At 44.8% G+C, this 23,741-nt stretch overlaps 1 protein-coding gene across 3 annotated transcripts in view; it reads right to left on the reverse strand.

Moving 5' to 3' along the window:
* Window positions 1–23,741, reverse strand: part of MPHOSPH9 (M-phase phosphoprotein 9) — a 1,008,430-nt gene that overhangs the window by 303,018 nt on the left and 681,671 nt on the right. For 2 of the 3 annotated variants that reach the window (XM_069619661.1, XM_069619663.1), the window contains one exon: window positions 12,129–12,266. In XM_069619661.1, the coding sequence (XP_069475762.1) occupies window positions 12,129–12,266 (138 nt within the window). The remainder of the gene's footprint in view (window positions 1–12,128; window positions 12,267–23,741) is intronic. The other variant, XM_069619662.1, reaches the window with a different exon arrangement.

Raw genomic sequence — 23,741 nt, forward strand, 5'->3', positions numbered from 1 at the left:
GACATATGTCTGATGAAGTCCTTCAAGCCCTCTGGAGGCGACGTCTCGAAGAGCTCCCTCCACCTAGCTAGCCTGTTCTTCAGAGCACACGGTGTAAGTGTGTCGCACGTGGTACAACCCTCGCAGCCGTGGTCGGGACCAAGGCAGGAGAGGCAAAGAGCATGGGGATTGGATGTAGGGAAGAGCCCCGTCGACACAGAAAAGGGGACTGAGGAGTGGTGCCGGTGGGCGGAGTCAGGGGAGCGCATGCTCCCAGGGCCGTGCCCTCAGACGCCTCTAAATTTAAAGGGGAAGAAGGATTTTTTTCTGGTGAAAAAGGTTCTGCCTCCCGTCCCTAGCAAGGGACGCCCATGCAGCATGGAGGAAAGGGGACGGGACATAAGAGTACACCTGGGACAACCTATTAGTTTATAGCCATTCCAGGGAGGACTCAGAGCTTCTCCATATGAACAATAGTACCCATGAGCTTGTTGGTAAAGAGATGGACGAATTTAGCATTCCTATTCCTGAATGCCTTGGGTTGCACTGGATGGCAGGATTGGAAGGTGCCCGAGCTCAATACACCAAATGTGGCAAGTGGGGAATCAGACATTAACATCTGAATCTTACAAAGCTTGAAGGATTCCAAACCCTGTGGTCTTATGGGGTTTGCAGAGGATGCAGATATCATTTTTGGATTCTTTGCCACCGATACAAATATTGCAAAAGACAAGGAATCGGCAAGAAGTGTCCAATAGAACCACAATTCACTGTATGCCTAGAAAAACTGTTAAGTGTTCTGCCATTCAGCTATAAAAGCACATCTCCTTTCTCTGAGCGATTCCTGTGCAGAAGATTTGTAGACAAAAAGGTGCAACAAAATAGTCATGCTGATAAATTGGCACACAAAACTAATCTACTAATCATGTATCATCAGGGCACACTTGTATAAAAAGCCACATAAGACTAAACAACAAAGGCACCCTATCCAAGCGGATACCAACTAGCATAGGTGTGAAACAGGGATGCCCATTAGCTACTGAACTCTTTAAATTGTTTATTTCTGACATCCCTGCTCATCGCAAAGATGTGCAATGTTTTCCACCAAAACTGAATAACATCGAAGTAGGATGCATAATATATGCTGACGATGTGGTTTTACTGGACAGAACCGAGATAGGGTTGCAACGCCAACTAACAAACCTTCATGACTACCTGCACAAAAATTACCTGGAGCTAAATATTGAAAAAACTAAGATCATTATTATTGGCCAAAATCGTCCGAAAAGACAAAAAACCTTCAAGTGGAAAATTGACGACATCTGTCTTGAAACAGTCAATTCAATCAGATATTTGGGAATCATCTTTAACAACTCAGTCCGCGAACATCACTGGAAGGTTGACATGGTCAATCGTATGACTCAATTTGGCATTCAGGGACAGTTGCTGAACAAAACGTTTGGCAAGTTCACTTTAACACCGGTCTTGATTTTCTATACCCAAAAGGTAGTTCCAGCAATCACACCTTTGGATCAGAATCCGGTTGGAACATAGATGTCTCGTTTTGGCAAAAATTGGAAGGAATCTTCTGGCGGCGTGTTCTGAAGCTTCCGACCTATATATCAATGACCCAAATTAGATACGAACTGTCACTGAATTCTCTACATCCTCATGTAATGTGGAAGTCTTTAACAGTAATGCGAAAGATGAATTTGTCTCCGACAGCCCCTGCATTCCAAATTTTCTCTGTGACAAGCAACACAGGGAATTCGAAACTTCTCGATGAGTGGAAGCAAATCATGCTGACAATTCTAACCAATGCTGATCTTAACCTGAACGATCAACTAGAGAGACCACAACTAGCAAAAAAAAAGTTCGAACAATGGTGCTGGATTTTGAACAATGATTCACGTCTTTTGAAACCGACCACCTTAGACGCTGGAGTTGGGGCACTCAAGCTAAATGTTACAAGCAACTACCTAAAACACTGCCCGTCCCGACATCATCGTGAGCAGTTTTTAAGGTTTTGTTTAAATGCCATAAAAACAAAAGAAATGATGTGGAGCCGTCACTTTAAAGAAGTGAGTGACAATATATGTCGTTTCTGTCACTGTGAAACCGAAACTTCTGAACATCTCCTCACTAGATGCAAAGAAACCACTGCCAAACGGATGACGCATCTGGGAGGTTTTACTCCAGTAGACTGTAATAGTCGAGATTGGTGGTCATATGCGGCAGCCGGACACTGTACAAAATTAAGCTGTGCCGTAGTTGACTACATGGACTCTCTACGTCTCGACATAAACTTTATTTGAAACAATGTTTCATCCAGGATTTTCTGAGGTGGCTCGAGGGGACGGTAATAGTCTGATGGACCTTTGCTTTGTTTTCGAGAAGTCCTTTTTTTCTTTTTGGATACATATGATTACATTGTAATAAAAGTCTGATGTCACAATGCTCGCATTGAGACATGTCAGACTGGTGTTTCAATAAAATAAAATAATAAAAAGCCACACAAAATGACAGCCCACGCAATTATTTTGTGTCATATCTAAACATCAGCTTATTAAAACAAATACTTTCTAGGAAAACAGACAGTGAGGTTCTCTAGATAAGAATCTGAGGACAGAGCATTTTACTCCCTACTATGCAAAGTTATAATTTTTGTACAATTCAAACACGCTTACTGCACCTAGCAATTCCTAAACTAAACAGTCTTCGCTTCAGGCAGCAATATAGTAGACATTCCTTCTGTGGAAGGTGCTGCTCCTTCCACTGGTCTAAATATATCACCTGAGTGGGAAATGTGGTATCAAGGTTGAGATCTATGTGTACCTTTTACTCCCTATTATCTTTGTTAGGAGCACTGGCCACATTGTCAAGAGTGAAATAGGCAGTTATGCCGCTTGTTTGGAGGCATGGACAGAGTATTAAAATACACAACTTTGCTATAATCTAAAAAGTGACCATTCGCAACATGCATTTTAACCATTGAAAAACAGGCAATTGTATTCAAGACTTTCTAATTTGGATTAAAAATGTAGCTATTACCTATATTTCAAGCATCTTGGGCATGTAGCAAACACAAGTGATGAATCAATTCAGAAAAGATACAGTTTTTCCTTGCATGATGTAGACTCCATAAAGGCTATTAACTGGCAACAGAAGTATGCAGGGCATTACCTTAATATTCCCAAATATGACTTATACATAAGAGACTGCAATGCATTTTGATAATCAATGATTTCTGGCATTCATCCCTGCTTTGTTCACTGTAGTGCACAAGGAAGCATTGAGAGGACAACCGTTTTAAGTCAAAGACAAAATAGGATTTCCAGGAGTGAACACTGGTAAGGAAATGGGTAGACTAGTCTGAATTTCTGCCGTACTACCTTAAGTCTGCCTTCTGGCATTGAAGTAGTAGCAAGTTCTAGAATGTAGAGTGTCTTTGATTTGGAGAAATACCCCTTTTAACAATGCATGCAGATTTCTATACCAATGCTTAAAATGGAAAATTAAAGGAGAAATCACACAGCACCATCACTTTGTCTCAGAAGGCCTTTCAGCCGCTGCACCACTGGTCTCCCTGGGATGGTCAATAATGGGGCAGACTACCAATTTGTTAACAGGTACATTCCAGTAGTTCTCAGCCTGGGTTTTATGACTGGAGTAAAATTCTGTCTTGATCAGAATAAAAACCTGCTCAAAATCCTGGTTGCTCAAGTGACAATTCAATAAGAGTCTTACCTCTGTTGGACTGTGTTTTGGGAGATCCAGAAAAACAGAGGGCTATATTTTGTTGCAATATGGTATTTTAAATTAATACAATAAATTGAAGAATGGGAATGGACAGAGCACAAGGTCGGCTTTCAAAGGCCACATGGTGCTGAGAGAACTTCACTTATGTATTGACCAGATGTTTTGGTCACAAAGGGTCTTTCTGGGCAGACTAACTTTAACATACAGGAAAGTTAGGGGATCAAAAGAATGAATTACCAGCAAGGCTGGTACAATAAACTGTTGTAAATGTGGGTTACTCACTGGAGAAAGCAAAGGAAGGAATCCTTCACAACTACACCTGACAGACTAGCAGGGCATCCAATAGTTCTTACAAGAATCTATGTACTGCCTTTATGAGCCAGATACACAGTCCGCAACAAGAAAGCAGCAATGAGCCTAGGGGTCACCTTAGACCCACAAAGGGGGCATGCATAGACAGCCCAACAAACCTGTGTGTACAAGAAGCACACACACCTGCTTTATCTAGTAGTTCAGAGGAGAACTCTAGTGTTAAGCCAAGTACAGAATATTTCTAAAAACCTACCCAATTCAGTAAAATATCTACTTAGCTGTGGAGTCTATGCAACAGCTGTTGAGATTTCAATCACTGCCAAATATTTTAAGAGGAATAGTCTTGAAAGTCTTACTAATTAGATCAAGGTACAGTTAAGTGAACCAATAAAATATCAAGCGCAATTCTCAAACATGGAGACATGCTTTTTTTTGTTGCTTAAATGTGTTTGCAATTTCTTTAGACACTGGGCCTCATTACACGTTAGGCGGTAAGGGTTTACCGGTACCGGTAAGGGCACCGTTACCGGTAAACCCTTACCGCCTTACTACGAGGTTGCTTTGCGGGTCCTCCCTTAACGCCTGGTTTTTACAGGCGTTAAGTACGGGACCCGCAAAGGGACCTTGGTGCTAATTATGGTACCGCAATTTGCGGTACCGTAATTAGCACCTTCACCATTAACATGGAGCCCTATGGGGCTGACTGGCAATGGTGAAGGGCACTGGTGGATGGTGGAATTAGCGCCCCCACACACCTTGGAATATGGTGCTAATTCCGCCATCCACCAAGGCGGACCCGGTAAGGTACCGGCGGCAACCATGGCGCTAATAGTGCCATGGCTTACCGCCTTCAGTGTAATGAGGCCCAGTGACTCTAATTTTCAGGTCTGAATTAAAGAAACACATGGGCATACTTTTTATCTCTTTTAGGGACTCATATATATATATAAATATATATATATATATGGGATACATTACTCACCGTAATGGTATTTCTGATGCTTGTATCTGCTTAGATTCACATGCTGTGCATAGGCCGACATCTAGTGGAAGCTGCGGAGTATTACAGTTTGTTTTTCAAAACTCGAAAATGGGCGTCGACACAGGGCGTGCCAGTAATACTATCCCTAGTGTGACTTCCACTGTACCCAAGATCCCTCACGCGTCTAGGATCCTCAGATTGTATTTTTTCTAACATGAGGTAGCATGAGGAGTAGCGTGAGTACAGATAATCCAAGCAGATAGACAGAAGGTAAGACTACAAGCAATCATGCGCCTTCTCTCGGAGGGGAGGAAGGGTGGGTCGCATGTGAATCTAAGCAGATACAAGCATCAGAAATACGATTACGGTGAGTAATGTATCCCTTCTGAGGCTTGTGGAATCTGCTTAGATCACATGCTGTGCATAGATTAGCGAGCAGTCCCAGAAGAAGGAGGTGGGATGTGAGAAGGGTCATGAGCAAATAAGTTTCTTAGAACCGCTTGTCTCACTTGTGTATCTGCCTTGGAATGGGTGTCAATGCAGTAATGCTGAGTAAAAGTGTGAATAGAGCTCCAAGTAGCTGCTTTGCAAATGGTGTCAAGGGGTACATTTGCAATGAAAGCCAGAGTGGCCCCAATGCCTCTAGTAGAGTGGGCCCTTGGCGTAAAAGGCAGAGTCTTTTCAGAGAGTGAGTAACACAGCTGGATACAGTTAATAATCCACTTCGAGATGGCACCTTTAGAGACGCGATCCCCCTCTCTGCCTGTAGCTACGGAGACAAACAGTTGATCTGTTTTCCTTAGCGGTCTGGTTTTATTTACATAGCAGAGGACCGCCCAACGCACATCTAGGGTGTGTAGTTTCACCTCAGCCGAGCTTTGCGGGTTCTGGAAGAAAGCCGGAAGCTCGATGGACTGGTTTACATGGAATTTTGATATAAATTTAGGCGAGAACCTAGGGTGTGTGCGTAAAACCAGTTTATCTTTATGGATAGTAAAGAAGGAATCCTGCACTGACAGAGCCTGAATTTCACTGACCCTTCTTATAGAAGTAATAGCTACTAAGAAGGCCGTTTTATACGTCAGGTGTTTGAGACTGCTTTTATGCATGGGTTCGAAAGGGGGGCCCATGAGTTGGCTAGCACCACTTTAAGGTCCCATCCTGGCGGTGGGTTTGAAATAGGAGGGTGAAGTCTCTTTACTCCTTCCATGAAGGCTTTAACTACTGGTACTTTCCACCACGAAACCTTGCTATGGGAAGTGGTGTAAGCCGAGAGGGCTGCCAGGTGTACTTTCAGTGAGTTAAAAACCAATCCTGCATCTAGCAGGTGGAGCATGTATGAAACAATAGTGGAAGGAGTGCAATCAACTGGGTTGATTTGTCTACTCTGGCACCAGATAACAAACCTCTTCCACTTGTCAAAGTAACAGTGCCTTGTGTTTGGTTTCCTAGATTCCTTTAGGATGTCCATACACCTCTGTGGTAAATTGAGGTGTCCAAACTCTATGACCTCAGGAGCCATGCTGCCAGGTTCATTGAGTTGGGTTGCTGGTGCACTGTTTGACCTTGGTGCTGGGATAGTATATTGTACCAGGCTGGAAGTTTGATGGGCTCGCACACCGCCATCCTGCGTAGGTGTGGGAACCACGGTTGTCTTGCCCACATGGGAGCAACTAGGACGAGCGTCATCGACTCCCTGTTCATCTTGTTCACCACTTTCCTGATGAGAGGAGTTGGTGGAAAAGCGTACGCAAACATCCCTGACCAGTTCATCCACAGGGCGTTCCCCTGGGAGTCTGGTTGGGGGAACCTGGATGCAAATCCTGGGCATTGTCTGTTTTCGCTTGTGGCGAATAAGTCTATAGTGGGGAAACCCCACTGAGAGAAGAGATCTTCTACGACCTCTCTGTGAAGAACCCATTCGTGTTCCTCTGGGAGGGAGTCTCTGCTCAGAGCATCCGCTAGGGAATTGAGCTCCCCTGGAACATGTGATGACAGGAAGATGTTCCGTCTGAGTGCTCATATCCAGATTTTCTGGGCAGGCTTGGACAGATTTGGCGAGCGAGTCCCTCCTTGCTTGTTCAGGTAGAACATGGCTGTAGTGCTGTCCGTCCGGATTTGCACTGACCGGTTTAGTAGGTGGGGCTCGAACGCCTGAAGCGCTCTGAATACTGCCAGAAGCTCTAGCAGGTTGATGTGGTTCTTGGCCACTGAGTGAGACCAGAGACCCTGAGCTGTGTGGTGGAGATGGTGAGCTCCCCACCCCGTCAGACATGCATCGGTAGTGACTACTGCCTGTACTTCGGGATCGTAAAAGGGTTTCCCCTGTGCGAGATTCTCTCTTGTCCACCAGTGAAGGCTTTGTACCAGTGTTGGCGAAACGACCACTAGATCGTCCCACTGACCACTTGCCTGAGACCACTGTCTCGTCAACCATTCTTGCATGGGACGCATGCGCAGGCGCGCGTGGGGGACCAGGTAAATGCATGACGCCATCATGCCCAGTAAACGCATTGCTTTGCGTACCGTTATTTGTTGACCGGACTGATAATGCGGAATTTGCAGTAGTATATTCCGAATTCTTTCTTCTGAAGGAAAGGTCAACCCCTCTAGGGTATCTAGGATTGCTCCTAGGAATTGTTTTGAGGTGCTTGGCACTAGGCTTGACTTTTTCTCATTGATTGAGAAGCCTAACTCGTGGAGGAGGTCGATAGTCCTTTGAATGTTTGTCCTGCAAATTCCTGGGGTTTCCCCCGTTATGAGCCAGTCGTCCAGTTAAGGGTACACTGGGATTGCCTCCCTGCGTAGGTGTGCAGCCGCCACCGCCAGTACCTTGGTGAATACCCTTGGTGCCGAAGCTATCCCGAAGGGCAGTACCTTGAATTGGTAGTGCCGACTGTCGACCTTGAAGCGCAAGTACTTTCTGTGCGCTGGGAACATGGAAATATGAAAATAAGCATCTTTCATATCCAAGGTTGCCATGTAATCCCCCTTTTTTAGGAGGGGGATTACCTCTTGTAGCGTGGTCATACTAAAGTTTTGGGGCTTGACATACTTGTTGGCAGGCCGTAACTCCAATACTGGGCGCATTGTCAAGTCTTTCTTTGGCACAAGGAAGTAAGTTGAATAAATACCCTTTTTTACCTGGTGTCCCGGGACGAGTTCTATCGCGTCCTTTTGTAGAAGAATGGCGATCTCCTCGAGGAGAATCTTCTAATGTTCTAAGGAGTGTATTCTTTGTCGTGGAGGATGGTTCCGGGGACGCTGCAGTAGTTCTATACAATATCCCGTGGATACTGTTGACAGCACCCATCTGTCTGATGTGATCCCTTCCCAAGCCTGGGTGAAGTTTGAAATGCGTCCCCCTACTGGGGTTGCGTGAGAAGGGACCCTGAACTGAGCGTCACTTCTTTGGTGGAGGCGTGCCGCCTCCCTTGCTGGGGCTGCCTCTGCCTTTACCACGACCTCTGCCGTAACCCTGGGTAGACCGTTGGTTGTTGTTCCACTGTGTACCCTGCCCCTGGGAATAGTTAGATCCTCTCTGGGAATTTTTGCCGCGTGGGCAACGAAAATTACTATTCCCTCTCTGGTTAGGGGGTTTATTGGTTAACTGACCAAGGGATTTGAGTGTCTCGTATTCGTCCTTGGCATTTTTCAGTGCGTCTTCGACCGCCTTACCAAACAACAGATCGGCTTCCACCGGTTTGCCTAACAATGATGCCTGTGTTTCTGCCTTAAAACCAGACTGCCGTAACCACGCATGTCTCTTGATAACAGTACCTTCTGCTATCAATCTGCCTGCGTTGTCCGCGGCGTCGAAGGTTGCTTTCAAAATGCAACCAGACACGGCTCTACCCTCTGCGGAAATCCAAGCTAATTGGCCCTTTAACCGTTCAGGAGCAGAGGCTATGAGAGCCGCGACTTCTTCCCACTGATGGCAGTTGTAGCTGGCCAACAGGGTGGTGGAGTTAGCAATCCTTGCTTGATAGGCGGACGTTTAGGCTACCTTCCTGCCGAAACCGTATAGTTTTTTGCTCTCCTTGTCGGGAGGGGCTTCTGACGAAGACAAGGGTGTCCCAGCCCTCTTACGAGTGTTGGTGACGACTAGGGAGTCTGGCTTCAGATGTCCTCTTATATAGAGAGGGTCAGACTGAGCTGCCCTGAAAAGTTTTTCAACCCTGGGATTGACTGCTCTGGTGAGTTTCGGGTTCACCAGGGACGGATCTATTCTCCGCTGAATGGATTTAAGGATAGGGATGGTCTGGGCAACAGGCCTCCTTTCTCCCACTAACTCTTCTGCGAAGTCCCTTTCCTCCTGTACACCGTGGGTGTCAATGTGGAAATGTTCTGCTGCGCGAGCGAGAACCTCATTTAGGAGGGGTTGGTTATCGACCGGGGAGTCGGTAACCGGGGCTTCGTTCTCTACCGGGGAATCTACTCTGTGTGTTTCCGGGTCATCCTCTTCTTCCTCCAGGTCCTCATCATCCCCATAGTAGGCCGTCCCGGTTTGCTCTTCTAGCAACCCAAAATCTTGGTCTTCACAAAAAGAAGACTCTTCTTGATACCGTGAGTATGGTCTTGCGTAAGGTTGTACCTCGAAGGGTTCGGACCTCATTGGAGTTTCAAACCGGGCCTTCTTACTTGGGGGGATAGGATCAGTAGATCCTGAGGGAGTGGCCCCTTGTGGATCATACGAGAGGAAATGTTCTGGATTTTTATCATAAAAATCAGCTAAAGAAGACATTCTTGACATGACCCTATCTATGTCTTCACTGGACCATTTTTTGGAACTGGGAATGACTCTCTCAGCAAGTCTATGGGATTTATCTTGAGTAGCTTTGCTGGTTGTGGACCTATCAGCAGACCTGGGCTTGTCTGTCTGTTTAGGGGGGGTGGAGTGTTTCACAGGTGTGGAAGAATGTACAGGTAGTTTCTTCTGCTGTTTTCCCCCCTCCCCGTGCGTAGAAAAATGTTTTCCCTGTCCCTTAGTGGCTCCGGAGTTTTTCGACGCCTGGCGTCGAGGATCGGGAGAGGTGTCCCTGTCCTTCGAGCGTGGGGCCTGACTGTCTTTAATTGCGGGCTCCGACTCCTTCCGACGATCAAACTTCTGTTAGCCTAGGGAGCGAGGCACTCTTGGCAAGAGTGGATGATTGCCTGGAGTCATGCTGCGATCTTGATCGAGAGCGCCCAGAGGACACCGAATCGGACCGTTCTGTCTGTGCCTCTTTCCGAGAACTCGACGTCGTCGAGTCTCGGTTGGACTTAGTGTGTTTAGTGTGTGTAGTATGTGAAGCGCTTGTGTCGCCGGGGGTCTTCCCCATAGCCGCCCTGCCGGACGACCTTCCGAGGTCGGGGACCTGCGCTCGGCTGTCTTTCGACGCCGTGATGCTCTCGCCGTCCGAAAGTACGGCGTCGCTGCCATCGCTGAAGGCACCCTCCGCTGCCATGGCCGCCTGCCTGGCGTGGTGGGCCCAACGCTTCGTCGAACGGTCCTTAAGTGTCTTAGGTTTAAACCTACTACACGCTCTGCAGTTCGCTTCGGGGTGGTCCCTCGGCAAGCAGAGATTGCACGTGGCGTGCCTGTCGACCCAAGGGTATTTGCGATTGCACTTGGGGCAGAATTGAAAAGGGGTACCCTCCATATGCACCTTGAGGCAGCGGGCTGTTAAGTGTAGGAAATGTATAAGGTGTACCTATATACCAAGAGTGTAGAGTATGTACCACCCCCCACTCTCCCTACTTGCAGGGCCAAGGCCAGCGGCCTACCAGGCCCGGGCCGAGGCCAGCGGCCTTCCGAGGCACAAATCTGTGGTGCAGCAGCCGACGGTCGATTTCTTCTCCAGCCGGCGTCGAGTGTCGAAGTTCGACGTTGGGGTGGGAAAGGATGTCAATAGGTTATTATTTTAAATTCTAGCAAAAGTATGGCTAAGGCCAGGGGACTCCGCAAAATGCTTCCGCCAGTATGGCGGAAAAAAACAATCTGAGGATCCTAGACACATGAGGGATCTTGGGTACAGTGGACGTCACACAAGGGATAGTATTACTGGCACGCCCTGTGTCGACGCCCATTTTTCGAGTTTCGAAAAACAAACTAATACTCCGCAGCTTCCACTAGATGTCGGCCTATGCACAGCATGTGATCTAAGCAGATTCCACAAGCCTCAGAAATATATATATATAGAGATAGATAGATATAGATATAGCTATACATATCTGGGAAGGTTATGGCTTTAAAATTTCCCCATTGCATCTTAGTGTATCAATTCTTCCCCCATAGATTTGAAATTACTGCTCTAGCAATTCTTTCCTGCTATTTGGGGATTATTCAATTTCACTCACCTAATTGTCAATCTCCCATGTTAGGACATTTTCCCATTTCCGGGGGAAGCATGAAGTTTCAAAGAATTCCTCCTTTTGACACTTTTTGTTGTGAAAGGCTTTCCAGGCTGAATTACCTGCCTTTCTTTCTCATATTTGCTATCACACAAAATCAAAATGTGTATAGCTTGTATTGTTCTAACTGAAAATATTATGCTGAGATGATACCATTCATTAACTTTCAAAGTGCCATACACCACTTCATCAGATGATGGTGGCAGAGGAAATTAGTATTAAGAACATTCACACTGGACATAGATCTAGGTTTTATGGCACACTGTTGTACATACAGGATCAAGAAAATGCAGTGTGTGACAGCAATACAGGAAAGGGGCCAAACTTGACAATGAGGTAAATTAGGACTACGAACAATCTAAACAACTAACCTTAATATCACTGTGTTGCATTTCTGTTTTTTCATTCAACAGGTCCTTATTATTTTTGCTCACTGACAGCTGTCACACTGGCACATACTGTGATATGATCGGGTAATCACAGACATGAAACTCCTCCCAAATCAGTCTTAAACACTTGGCCTCCTCTCCTCATTATAATGATATTCCACAATACTATCAAATGTGTAGTTATTATCCCAACCACTTCACCCAACAGCACAGAAACCAACATGGCCTATTTAATGGTTGCAGGACTCATACTCCAGGCAGTGTTTTCTTTTAAGTTTGACCCATATAAAGAGAATTTCCCCAGCTTGACTCACCTTTTCGGCAGGTAGCTCTCCTGGAGTCTGTTATCCAACATAATCTTTTCTTTCTCCAAAGGTTGTCCAGTAAAAAGAGAACATTCAGAACCTGGCAACAACCACTTTCGTCGGTTAACATCGGCATTTCGTAACCTACTTGGAAAGTAAAACACTTCATTGTGAAGATAGTATTTATGAAAGTGTTTATTCTTACTATAGCAACATTTATGTGAGTAATAACATGAAATAGGGTAAATAATGTACACTAGGTACTTAAAAACAACATATCAAAACGTTTTAGAGGCAGAGGCAAATGTGTAAGTTAACGATACATTACATATATACATAGAGAAAGAAAGTGAAAGACAGAGGGACAGAGTGGGAGGGAGAAAGCAGTCATATTATATATATTTGACAGATTTACAAATTCGAAAGCTCTAACATTCCTATGAACAAGTATTCACAATCAAGAAAGAACTAGGTGGCTTGGGTCCTTTAAAACACTCCACATTTTTATCATTTTTATCATTCATTTATTTATAACGCACTGAAAAACTCAGACACAAAGCGCAGAAAAGCAAAGAGCGCTAAGTGAATGGAAAAGGAGATTTAGATCAGACTCATGTCAGGCACAAACAGAAACACAAGTCAGACCAAAGAGAACACTGTCATCAAAAAAGTATTGTCTTCTTGAAAGTTGGAAATTCAGAAATAAGCCCCTGAGTTCAAGAGGAAGTTGATTCCATACAGCAGCTGCAATAACATCAAAAGAACAACCTTGAAAATGCACCAGCTTAAAAAGGGGAGTCTGAAGCAATGCTTTAGGAATGCAATAGCCTACTGGGTCTATAAGGAATAATATGATCGTTCAGATACTGAGGAGCACTGCCATATACACACTTATGGGCGATGGTCAACACTTTGTGTTTTATTCTGGCTGCAACCAGTAGCCAATGTAATTTCCTAAAAAATGGCAAAATATGCTTGTGGTGAGGAATGTTGGCAACCAACCGAGCGGCAGCATTCTTTTTTAAAATGTATTTATTTTTATTTTGTTTTTGATGGTTACGCACCTTTACAAAAATATACCAAAGCATTAATACCATTTTAACAACTTTAAGCAATAACATCATTTTACAATATAAAACAGCTCTCTTACAACTAGAGAACATAAAACAGGATTATCACATAAACTATACATTGACACAAATTAAAACATTGTTAGTCATATTTGAAAGTAAACCGCATAAAAAAATCAAATGCACATATAACCCTGACAGACAAAAAGCAGAATAGATGATCATCAGAACGGAAAGACATTTTTTTTTCTTAATATAGTCACGTTACAAGACAGCTTGGGAAATGAGGGCAGAATCAATGATCCAAAGAAAACGTACTGTTGCATGTATTATGGAATTGGTTGTTCCCCACATACATCTCGCCCATATGAGTTTGCATCCTAGCTCTGCATATGTAGAATAAAAGGTCTTTAAAATATTTAACCTATGAGTTTCAAAGTAGGGACAAAAAAGAAAAAGATGTTTTAAAGTTTCTATGCACTCTTTGTTATTGCAAAATCTGCAGGATAAATTCTGCAAAGTACTGCTGTGAGTAGCCCAATGCTTGGTTCTAGATTTAGTGTGAAATAAGTCCAGACAGAACCGCATATATAGTGCACGAGACTCGGCACATGGGCATAGAATTAGATATTGCAAGCGGGGAACTTGCTTGTGCCTGAAATCAGCATATTCTGAAAAAGAGGAGTAACAGGTAATTCGATCAGAAGTTGCAGCCCAGTCATTTAGGAAGAAGCGCTTCTGTGCCAATCCCCATTTTACTTGTAAGTCTTGAGGGAGAATATTGATCTCAGACAACATTGCAAGTATACGCTTCTTGAAGCGTACTATAGAAATTGGATGAGATTGATTTAACATAATTAAGAAATCCTCGTACAGTGAGTTTGATTGCGGAAAGCACATTTTTATATATGCATTAAGAATACGCCATTTGTTTCGTGAAGCAAGGGAGTTTAATCCCAACTCATGGCGAAGTAGTGAGCTGGGTAAATAATTGGATAGACACATGGTAGACTTCCAGATGTTTGCTTGAAGTTTGTTAAGGAAAGACTCGAACTCTAATAAACAAAGGTCCAGACCATAAAGGATGATTGCCTCTACCTTCTTTAAGTAAAATTCGAATAGAGGTATCAAAGAAAATGTACAATATTTATGAAAAATTATGAAAAATTATTTTCATTTGCCCAATTAATGGATTTACTTTCTCCGCTAATACTTTCTGCCAAAATGACGAGGAGGAGTTGTTTGCCAGATTGTAGCCTAAGTATGTTATGTTATTAACCAACTGAATCTCTTGTGAGTCGATGTACCAAAGAAATTTGCGTAGTTTTTTGCGAGATGAGAGAATGATAATGTTGGATTTCACCGAGTTCACCGATAGGTTATTTACTTTGCAATATTGATAAAAACATTCCAATTTATTTTGAAGTCCTGAGTGGGTACTATCAAAAAGAAGGACATCATAAGCATAGGCTAACCATGAGAGATGTAACTTACCAAGGCGCACAGCAAATGAATTGGTATTATCCCATATTCCCTCGATGTCCTCTAGGTACAGATTGAAAAGTACCGCGGCAAGGTTACACGAAGCGATGTAAATGGGCCCATGAGTGGAAGAATGAGAAGCAGCAGTCAAGTGTGTAAGAATGGTTGCATTTAATTGGGTCCCCATTGATTTCCGAAAACCTGTTTGAGCTTTATTCAGAATGCAATTTTTAGAAATAAAGCTTTCAACATCCTTTAATAACAGTAGCGCAAAGATTTTAGCTACGACATCTATGAGGGCGATTGGACGGAAATTGAGTGGATCGTTTAGTGGGCCTTTTTTATGAAGAGGTATGATAATAGAAGTTACCCATGACTGTGGCAAGAATTTCTTTTTGAAGATTGATTGATACATTTTTATAAAGACAGTTGCCCAAAAGAGAGGGTCATCTTTGATAACACATGGCGGGAGTCCATCAGGTCCAGCACATTTAGATGTCTTAAGATTTGCAATCGCAAATGTGATATCTTCAATTTATCATGGGCATAAGGATGGAATTTGATAAGTTATGTTTTTGATATCGAAATGGGCAAATCTGGAGGGAAGTGAGTATTTTTGCTCAACAAAAAGCAAACCAAGTGGTGCCGTCAATAGCTGATTCTAGCGCCGTATGGGTAGCTTTGTTGGACGAGCCTAAGATCTTCCAGATGTCTCTGATGTTATGGTTGCATATATGTCGAGCCATGTTTTGATTTGCTTCAAGATGTACAAGGAAGCAAGCTGTTTTAACTTTGTTTTTATGTATTCCTATCAGAACTTTTTTAGCAGCGCAATATTCTATCGTACTGGGAGAGAAAAACCTTTTTTTTAGATTTCTTAGTTCCAGGTTTTTTTTCGTTTTCAGATTTGCAAGAGTACCAGATAGAGGAGTATAAATTCTTGCTGCTGCATGAGTTTTATTAGAGAATTCAGATAGTGATAGAAGATGTAACTGAATCATTTGTAGATTCCACATAAGAATCGTCTCTGATGACTTATCATCTGCATTAAAGTCAGACCATAGATCACGATTAACTAAAAAAGTTAACCGTCGACAAGTAGATATTCCAGTGAATTGGAAGCGCAACCCTATCAATTTGGACTAAAGCCAATATCGGCAACACAGAAAACATTTTTGCTGCAAACATCATGGTACTCGAGAGCAAGGAATGATAACCGTAAGGTAGAAAAAAAGGAACAATAGGAGAGAGTATGCCTGTTAGATTATTTGAGGCAACTATGAAATCAATCGTGGACCTTACAATTCATCTTTTCCAAGTGAAAAAGGAGGTTGAAGATTTGGGTGCAATAACGTACAAGTGCCAATGAAGAAGGAAACTTGACCATCTCAAACCATTCGAAAAAGAGCGTTTAGAGTGAGTAGATTTACTAAAAGCGCTGTGTGATTGAGCTACCGCATAAAGAAATGCATTGAAATCACCACCAATAATGATTTCCGCTTGTGGATTATTTATTGTAATGTCAATTAAAGTATTATTTAGAAGATTAGTCGCAGCCTCCATAGATAGAGAAGAAGGATTCCAATACAGAGAAATAAGACATTTTTTTTAGGGCAAGGCACATAAATGTTCAAATCAATTAAAAGAAACAATTGAGTATGGCATGTATAATTGACAGAGAATCGTAATTTATTATTAAGCAATATCGCAATGCCCCCAGCCGGACGACCCAGTGTCTTCTGAATAGCAGGCTTGTGAAAGGAAGTAAAGCCATCAAATTGAAAGTCATTACTGCACATTGTTTCTTGAAGAAAAAAAATAGAGGGCATGTTCTGAGTGTCAATACCATCGAACCATGTTGAGAGATTTTTTAACCCACAGCAATTCCACAAATGTTTTAGGGAGTGGATTTGCAGTGATGTTTGGGAACGAGGTTTTTGTATTTGGAAGGATCCCTAGCAGACCATTCAGAAAAGATGTAAGAGAGGCTAATTGTTCTAAGATTTGCAAGTTCTCAGTTTGATTTACCAAAACCTGTGTGTCTCCATTTTTCTCATTTGATACCACTGGCGGTTTGAACTCCAAAAAAGCTATAGCTTTTTCAATAGAATGGAAAGCCTGCAATTCAAGTCCCAAGAAGACCAAATCTGATTTGTATTCCCACAATAATTTTGCTATGATGGGGGATTGGACTTTACATAGCATGCGGTTGTTATTAATAATGGGTAGCTTAATCCATTCCACATCTTGAGAGGTGAAATTGCATAGAGACAGGATTTTATAAATCGCATTCATGAGAAATGTGCGGTTTATAGGTGCCGCGCCATTAAGTTGGGGATTACTAGTCCAACCAATAGCAGTTTGCATTTCGGAAGGAATGTCATGGAATGATTCCAATGTTTCGTTATTCACCACCAACGGAAATGGTGTGGTATTTATCAACACCAACTTCTCAGGTTTAACAGTTTCCACGTCCTGTAACAGTACAGGAGGAGAATCCTTGGGGGGAACACAAGTGAGTGGATTGACATTAGATGACAAGTCAATACAGGATTTGGGTGCGTACGGTACAGTATTGTGCAATGGCTATATATTGGGTTCTTCAATGGGAGAACCAGAAGGAGGAGGGTGTATCAACGCATGTAACATAATGGGAACAGGTGGAATGAATGTTCTCCCCTGATAGAGACGTTTTTTTTGTTTTCTACAATGGGGAAGTATGTACTCATGTTTGCTTGCACCAAAAGAGAGGGTAATGCTTGAGCGGTATTGGAGGTGGACGCAGGTGAAGCACATTTCTTTTCCAATACGATCTCTGGAATCGGATTGAGTTTCGATACAGTTTCACAACCATTCGCACCAATTTTCAGTTTTTGTTTAGATTTGATTTGTAGTGCCATTTTGCTTTCCTCATTAAGTTGGCTAAGATTGAGGAGATGGGTCTTCATTAGGGATTGTACAGACATTCCGGGCACCAACAGTGGGAAGTTGAACATTATGTGAGCTATGCAAGGAGGAGCCTGCTGTTTTATTGGAGACATTTTTGTTAAATTTTGCTTTGTGTCTTCTTTTCACCACTCTCTGAAAGGCTTTCTTAATTCTGCGAGAAGAATGGTAGATATTAGAGGTCGTATCTGTGGCTTCAGGAATCTCACAGATCGAAACAGAAGCGGCTGCAGCCTCATCCAAAATGTTGGTGATGGCCGACGGACTATCTGGTGAATCACCTTCAGTACGCCCAGTGTGTGCCATCATGTCGTTATGGAAAAATTCAGGAAGGACCAGTTTTGTGTTAAATAAAATTAGTTCGACCTGTAAGAGTCGCTCATGTTGTAATTTCGCAACTTCAACCAGATCAATTGCAGGTGCAGATGGAATTACCACTTCTGGACCTGGCGATTTAACCACCGCATTGGCAAATGAGGTGGGAATTCCGTTTCACAATAGCATGGTATCACTGGTTTGAGTGTTTTGGGATAGCAAAGCATTATGAGGCAACAGCGAGGGAAAGCTCCTACTTATAATAGCTGCTGTTCGTTCGGGACAAGTTACATGAAATGTGTGACACGCTTCTTGTGCTAATAAATATCCCTCTATTTTAAAAAGTTTCGTAGAATTAAACAAAATTATTCCTTCATATCTTTCAAGAGTAGATGGGTGAATTCGTGCCCTTTGTCCAAAAGATTTAGAATTCTCGTGAGCACGGGAAATGTATGAAGCTCTTGTTCTAATACATGGGAGGAGTCCCCCTCATGAGGTATGGATGATACTGGAGAGTGAGGGGAAATCTGCTCAGCCATGGGATCATAAGACGTTAGTTTTGAACATGACTCCTGCTTTGAGGGATCTGACAGTTGTATTTTCTTTTGGGGAAACAATTCCATTGTTGGAGAACTCCCTGTTTTACTCGGGGCAAAAAAGGAGTTGGTAGGTTTAGAACCAATAGCATATTTGTTAGGCAGAGATGGTGTAAGTGAGGGGGTAGGATGAAAATGCACCTGCTCACAAAATCCACTTAAAATGCAGCAGGGGTAGATGGACCAAGTGAAAGGCTTATGCACCTTTCCAAAGCCGCAAGTATACCTGGTGCTAATATAGAGGTATCAGAGGGATGCACAAAGGCATTATCATTTAAACCATCCTCTGAGAACTGGGCTTTATTTATTGCTCCTTCTGTATTTGCATTGAAATTGATAGTGGATTAATTTGATGCCTTTAAAGTGAAGGGTAGGTTTGGTTGTACTGGCGTAATTCCTCCTGAAGGCTCAGGGTCGAGAGGGTATGCAGGAAGCGATAAGGACGGAAAATTCAGCTCAGGGAGTGAAAGCACATCGACCCGAGCAGATATGGAAAGTAAAGAATATTTTCCGTTGCCCAAGATTTGCTTCGATTCCGTTTTGGGAATAAGCATTTTTTTGGGCGGCACGTTCTTAGAGGAGTCACAAATGTGTTTACCGTTCCTCAATGTGGTTTCCATGAAAAGGGTACAATATTTGTGTAGACAGTGTTTTATCAGTCATATGTTTAAAAAATCACACTTCAGAAATAGTCACACAGCAATAATAAAGCTTGATACCCTTACTAAATGCAGTAACAAATCACTATTAAATAGTGAATGCAACTCTCACCTCTCGCTACTCCGCCAAACAGCCCAACAGCCACTTGAGAGCCCACTTCAGATGTGCGCGCACGGATGCGCGCGTGGCAGATAGAAGTAGGAAGTGATGCGGGGTGAGCAGGCAGGGGGCAGGGCGGGAGGCGGAGGCAGGAGGCAGAGGCAGGAAGAGCTGGAGAGGAAAGGAGACAGAACCAATGAGGCAGGAAGCACTTTCAAAGTACAGTGAGCTGCGGTAACACCGCGGCTCACAGACAACATGTGAGGCAGTAGTAATGTTACGTTAGAGCTCGTGCACAGCGGCAGAGTCCATTACATGTAATATTTTCTCCAAGTCGCTTTGCTCGCGTTACGGCCGTGCAGGGGATTCCTCTTGCCGACGGTATAAGATGCAACACGAGTTAAAGCAGTCCAGAGCAGGAAACAGGTAGCAAGTCCTCTAAGCAAAACTGCCACTTGAGAGCCCACTTCAGATGCGCGCGCACGGATGCGCGCGGCAGGTAGAAGTAGTAAGTTATGCGGGGTGGGCAGGCAGGGCGGGAGGCAGAGGCAGGAGGTGGAGGCAGGAAGAGTTGTAATATTTTCTCCAAGTAGATTTGCGCGCGTTACGGCCGTGCAGGGGATTCCTCTTGCCGACTGTAAAGACTGGTAGGGGGTGTCTGTACTTCCGCTCTCTATATGCTAGAGGAGAGGCACAGAGGACCCCAGCCAAGATTCTTTATTATTGGTAACGTAGTCGAGCAATCAAGGCCTAGCTTCTCAGGAGGTGATGCGGGCTGGTTCTTAAGTACAGTGTAGTCCCCGAACCCCCACAAAGGAATGTCCACGCACTGTATTACTGAAAACACAGTCTTTATATAATTAATATTCAAAGGTATGTACACGATCACAATAACGCACTTTGTACTCGGAAGTCAATAATGATAAATATATGCAATACTAAAGTGGTACCACCAATGTTATCAAATCTCATTAAAGTGCATCAACTGTAAGGTTAAAATGTCACACAGATCAATAACGAGGAAACCAGCAATAGAGATAGGAAGGAACGCAAGATGGTTGGAACAATAGGCAGAATGCTCACCCCTACCAATAGGCACAGTTCTGTGTGGAGATCCCCCCCACCTGGGCAACCTGTAAATAAAGATGTATAGCACAAGCCCAGTCAGTCCATATGTTCAATAGTCTTACTTCCTCCTATTAAGGTTTTACCCCCCCAATGTACCTGGTGGAGTAGAGTTCTCTGAAGATGCGTTGACCGATCCTTCTCGAGTGACTCCCCATAAGGCAGGAGCCACGGATCGTCGAGAGGCGTTGAGGAACTCGGCGTTCGGTGTCGGGGAATCCACGGCCCTTCTTGAGTGCCCTCCCTTTAAAGCAGGAGTCACGGGTCATCGAACGTCCGACGGTGAACAGGTTGAACTACGGCGGTGAAGTGGCAGCTTTGTTCCTAGCGGTGCTCGTCAACGACAGAGTATTGGCGTCCTGCAAGGAAGAGGCGTGCGGGGCACCTCGGTGACGATAGTTCTGGACCGCAAAGAGTTGATGAAGAACTGTGGCCCAGCAAGGGCGTCGAGTCGTCGTCGTCTCTGTGGTCTTTAGGTGGCGGGAAACCCACCGGCGGATGCTCCTCGGCGCGTCGACGGTCGGGCCTTCTCCAGCGGGAGAAAAGCGGGCGACGATGTGGACGAGAGCGTCCGATGATCAAATGAAGTTCTTAGGCAAACGGGAGCATGGCAGCTCTGGTCGGCGACGGCGGTCGTCGACAGTGGCAGACAACAGTCCGAGTGCTTCTCTTTGTGATTCCGCGGCAGTCCCCGTCTCGGGTCGGCAGCCTGTCGAAGGTCTGTCTACCAGGGAGCTTTGGCAAAGATCAGCTGTGCACGATGGTCCCTCGTAGCTCGGGAAGAGGTTGCCTTACCAGGTCCTCTCTGGGTCAGTCCTTGGAGGCATAGCAGCTTTCAGATTGGGAAGGGGAGCAACAGCACTTCTTCTCGTCCAGCGGGGCTTCAAGGTCAAGCTTCAGTTACTCCAGTTACTCGTCGTAAGGGACTTCAGCTTCTGAACACGATTCCTAGCAGTGAGAGGTCCCTGTCACGATGCCCGCTCCCGGGGAGCCGGCTCAGGCCCTGCGTCCCCGAAAGCGGACATCAAGTCCCCGGGGAAGGTCCCAGCAACCTCTTATAGGGGCCCTTTGGACAGCGTCCTGGCGCAGAAAACATCAGTCCTGGCGCCATAGGCGCCAGGCTCATTATGAAAGTGTTTGGGTGCACTTACCTAATGCAGACCATGCTGCAGAACCCCGGCCTCCTTGAGGCCTGAAAGGAACTACTTTACCTGTGGGACTCATTTACCACCTGGGCGTGGTCGGGGAAGGATACATACCTGATTGGAGGAAGGACACATTCTAGGAACTTCTTCCAAGGCTATTTAAACCACACCCGATCAGCCAAACATGCTTCGCGTTGTTCTGCATCTAGCAGCTGGACGCTCACGGTGTCTGCTCCTGCATCTTGACTTCTGCCACACCTGCCAGCATCCTGAATCACCTGCAAAGGAAGGGAACAAGAGAACAGAAGAAGGAAAAGGCCTCACCTGCTAAATCTGCATCCCAGAGACATTTCGCCGACAATCCTGAAAAGGAAGACATTTTGTAACGCTCACCTGATTCCCACGGAGGCGCTGGTCTTGGCAGGAAGGTGTCTGACTCGAAAAGTGATGTGCAGGACTCGATTGGCTTCTGGGGTCGAACCTCTTCTCACTGTGTGTCGAACTCGAAGGGTGAGGTTTCTGCAGGTGAAAGAATATGGGGGTTAAGGGTCTGGGGTGTTGAATGTCCCTCTCCCTCTCTTCCTAGCTTCTCCGTAGAGCCCCCAGGTCAACGTGCTCACCTTAGATAGGTGAATGCTGGACTCTCCATCTGCGTCTGGTGCAGGGTGCCGTTGCCAGTTCCTTCACTGGTGAAACATAGGCCTCTTGAACTCAGAGGATCGTTACCGTCGTTAACTGCATGAGCGGTGAGTTTCCGGACACCTTTTTAGTCTTTATAGTCTTTAGGTGCGTGGCACGTTAATATTGAACAGGACTCTGTATAATGCTTTTCCCTTTTTGTCTTGCAGGACTCTGGAGATGGAAGATGGAGTGAAGCGCCTGGAAATGAGTAAGTAAATGCAAGCGCTCAAACTGTCTTTTTCCCTTGCTGCATAGTTCGTGCTGAAGAGACGCCGGAGTATTTGCAGGCGTTCTATTGTGACGAGCGCTATGGGCGTAAGTAAATACCTGTCTAATGTCTCTTCTTTTGTCTTCACAGGCGGCGATGCAGCGTGAAGAAATCCGGAATTCGCGGAGTGCCGGTAAGTAATAACAATGCTTTTGTCTTCACAGGCGGAGGTGCAGTGTGAAGAAATCCGGAATTCGCGGAGTGCCGGTAAGTAATAATAATGCTTTTGTCTTCACAGGCGGAGGTGCAGCGTGAAGAAATGGCCGCAGCCGATGGATCAGGTGAGTAAGCACTGCGTGTAAAGGTTGCCTTGCTAACCTGTTGTTTCTTGTCTTTGCAGGTGCTGTTGTTGACTGGATACAGGAATGGTAAGTATAATTCTTGCAGGTTCAGGATCGAAAGAAGAAAGGCTGGAACAGACTCGGTGAGCGTTCTGCTGCAGATGCAGAATAACGCGAAGCACGTTTCATCTATCGGGTGTGATTTAAATAGCCTTGGAGTGATGAGGCGTCTTCCTCCACGGCCCTGCCTAGGTAAGAAAAGAGTTCCAGTTCCAGAAGAGTTCCAGTGCTGTATCCAGGGAGTGGAGCTTGCCCCACCAAGGTAAGAAAGTAGTTCCTGTTCACAGAGGACTTCTAAGTGGCTGGTAAGTAAGCAGCATGGTCTGCTGCAGGTAAGTCCACCCAAGCATCTTCATACATAATATGAGCCCAGCGCTTCCAGTGCCGGGACCGATGACTTTGATGAGCCTGGTGCCACCGGCGCCAGGACAAGGTCCAAAAGGTCCCAGTGGGGACCGGCTGGTGCCTGAGATAACAGTTAGGGGCATGCTTCCAAGGATGTTGGGCTGTTGCCGACTCCTTGGAAGCAGTGATCATGACACATTTATTTTTAAAAGCACATCGCATCGATCGCTGCAGCGCCGCATTCTACTCACCTTTACAGGGCGCCTCCATGTTTAGCAGCGACCATCCGGATTCGCAGTCGCGCCCCCGCGCCTAGGGAGAAAAAGACAAGAACAAAGGTGAGAGAAAGAAGGGAAAAGGGAAGCTAAAATTCCATGTCAAGACTTACCTGTTGGGTCATTCCCTTTTCATTTCGGGTCCGCGCCGCATCCAGGCATTTTCGGACCCCGGCCCCTAAGGGGAAAAAGACATCAGCGTTAATGAGTGAATGAAAAGACATTACCAAAACACTCATTAAAGACTTACCTGATTTCCTCAAGGATTTCACCG

The sequence above is a fragment of the Ambystoma mexicanum genome, chromosome 10 (assembly GCF_040938575.1).
Source record: "Ambystoma mexicanum isolate Mex_15411 chromosome 10, UKY_AmexF1_1, whole genome shotgun sequence".
NCBI classification, from domain to species: Eukaryota; Metazoa; Chordata; class Amphibia; order Caudata; family Ambystomatidae; genus Ambystoma; species Ambystoma mexicanum.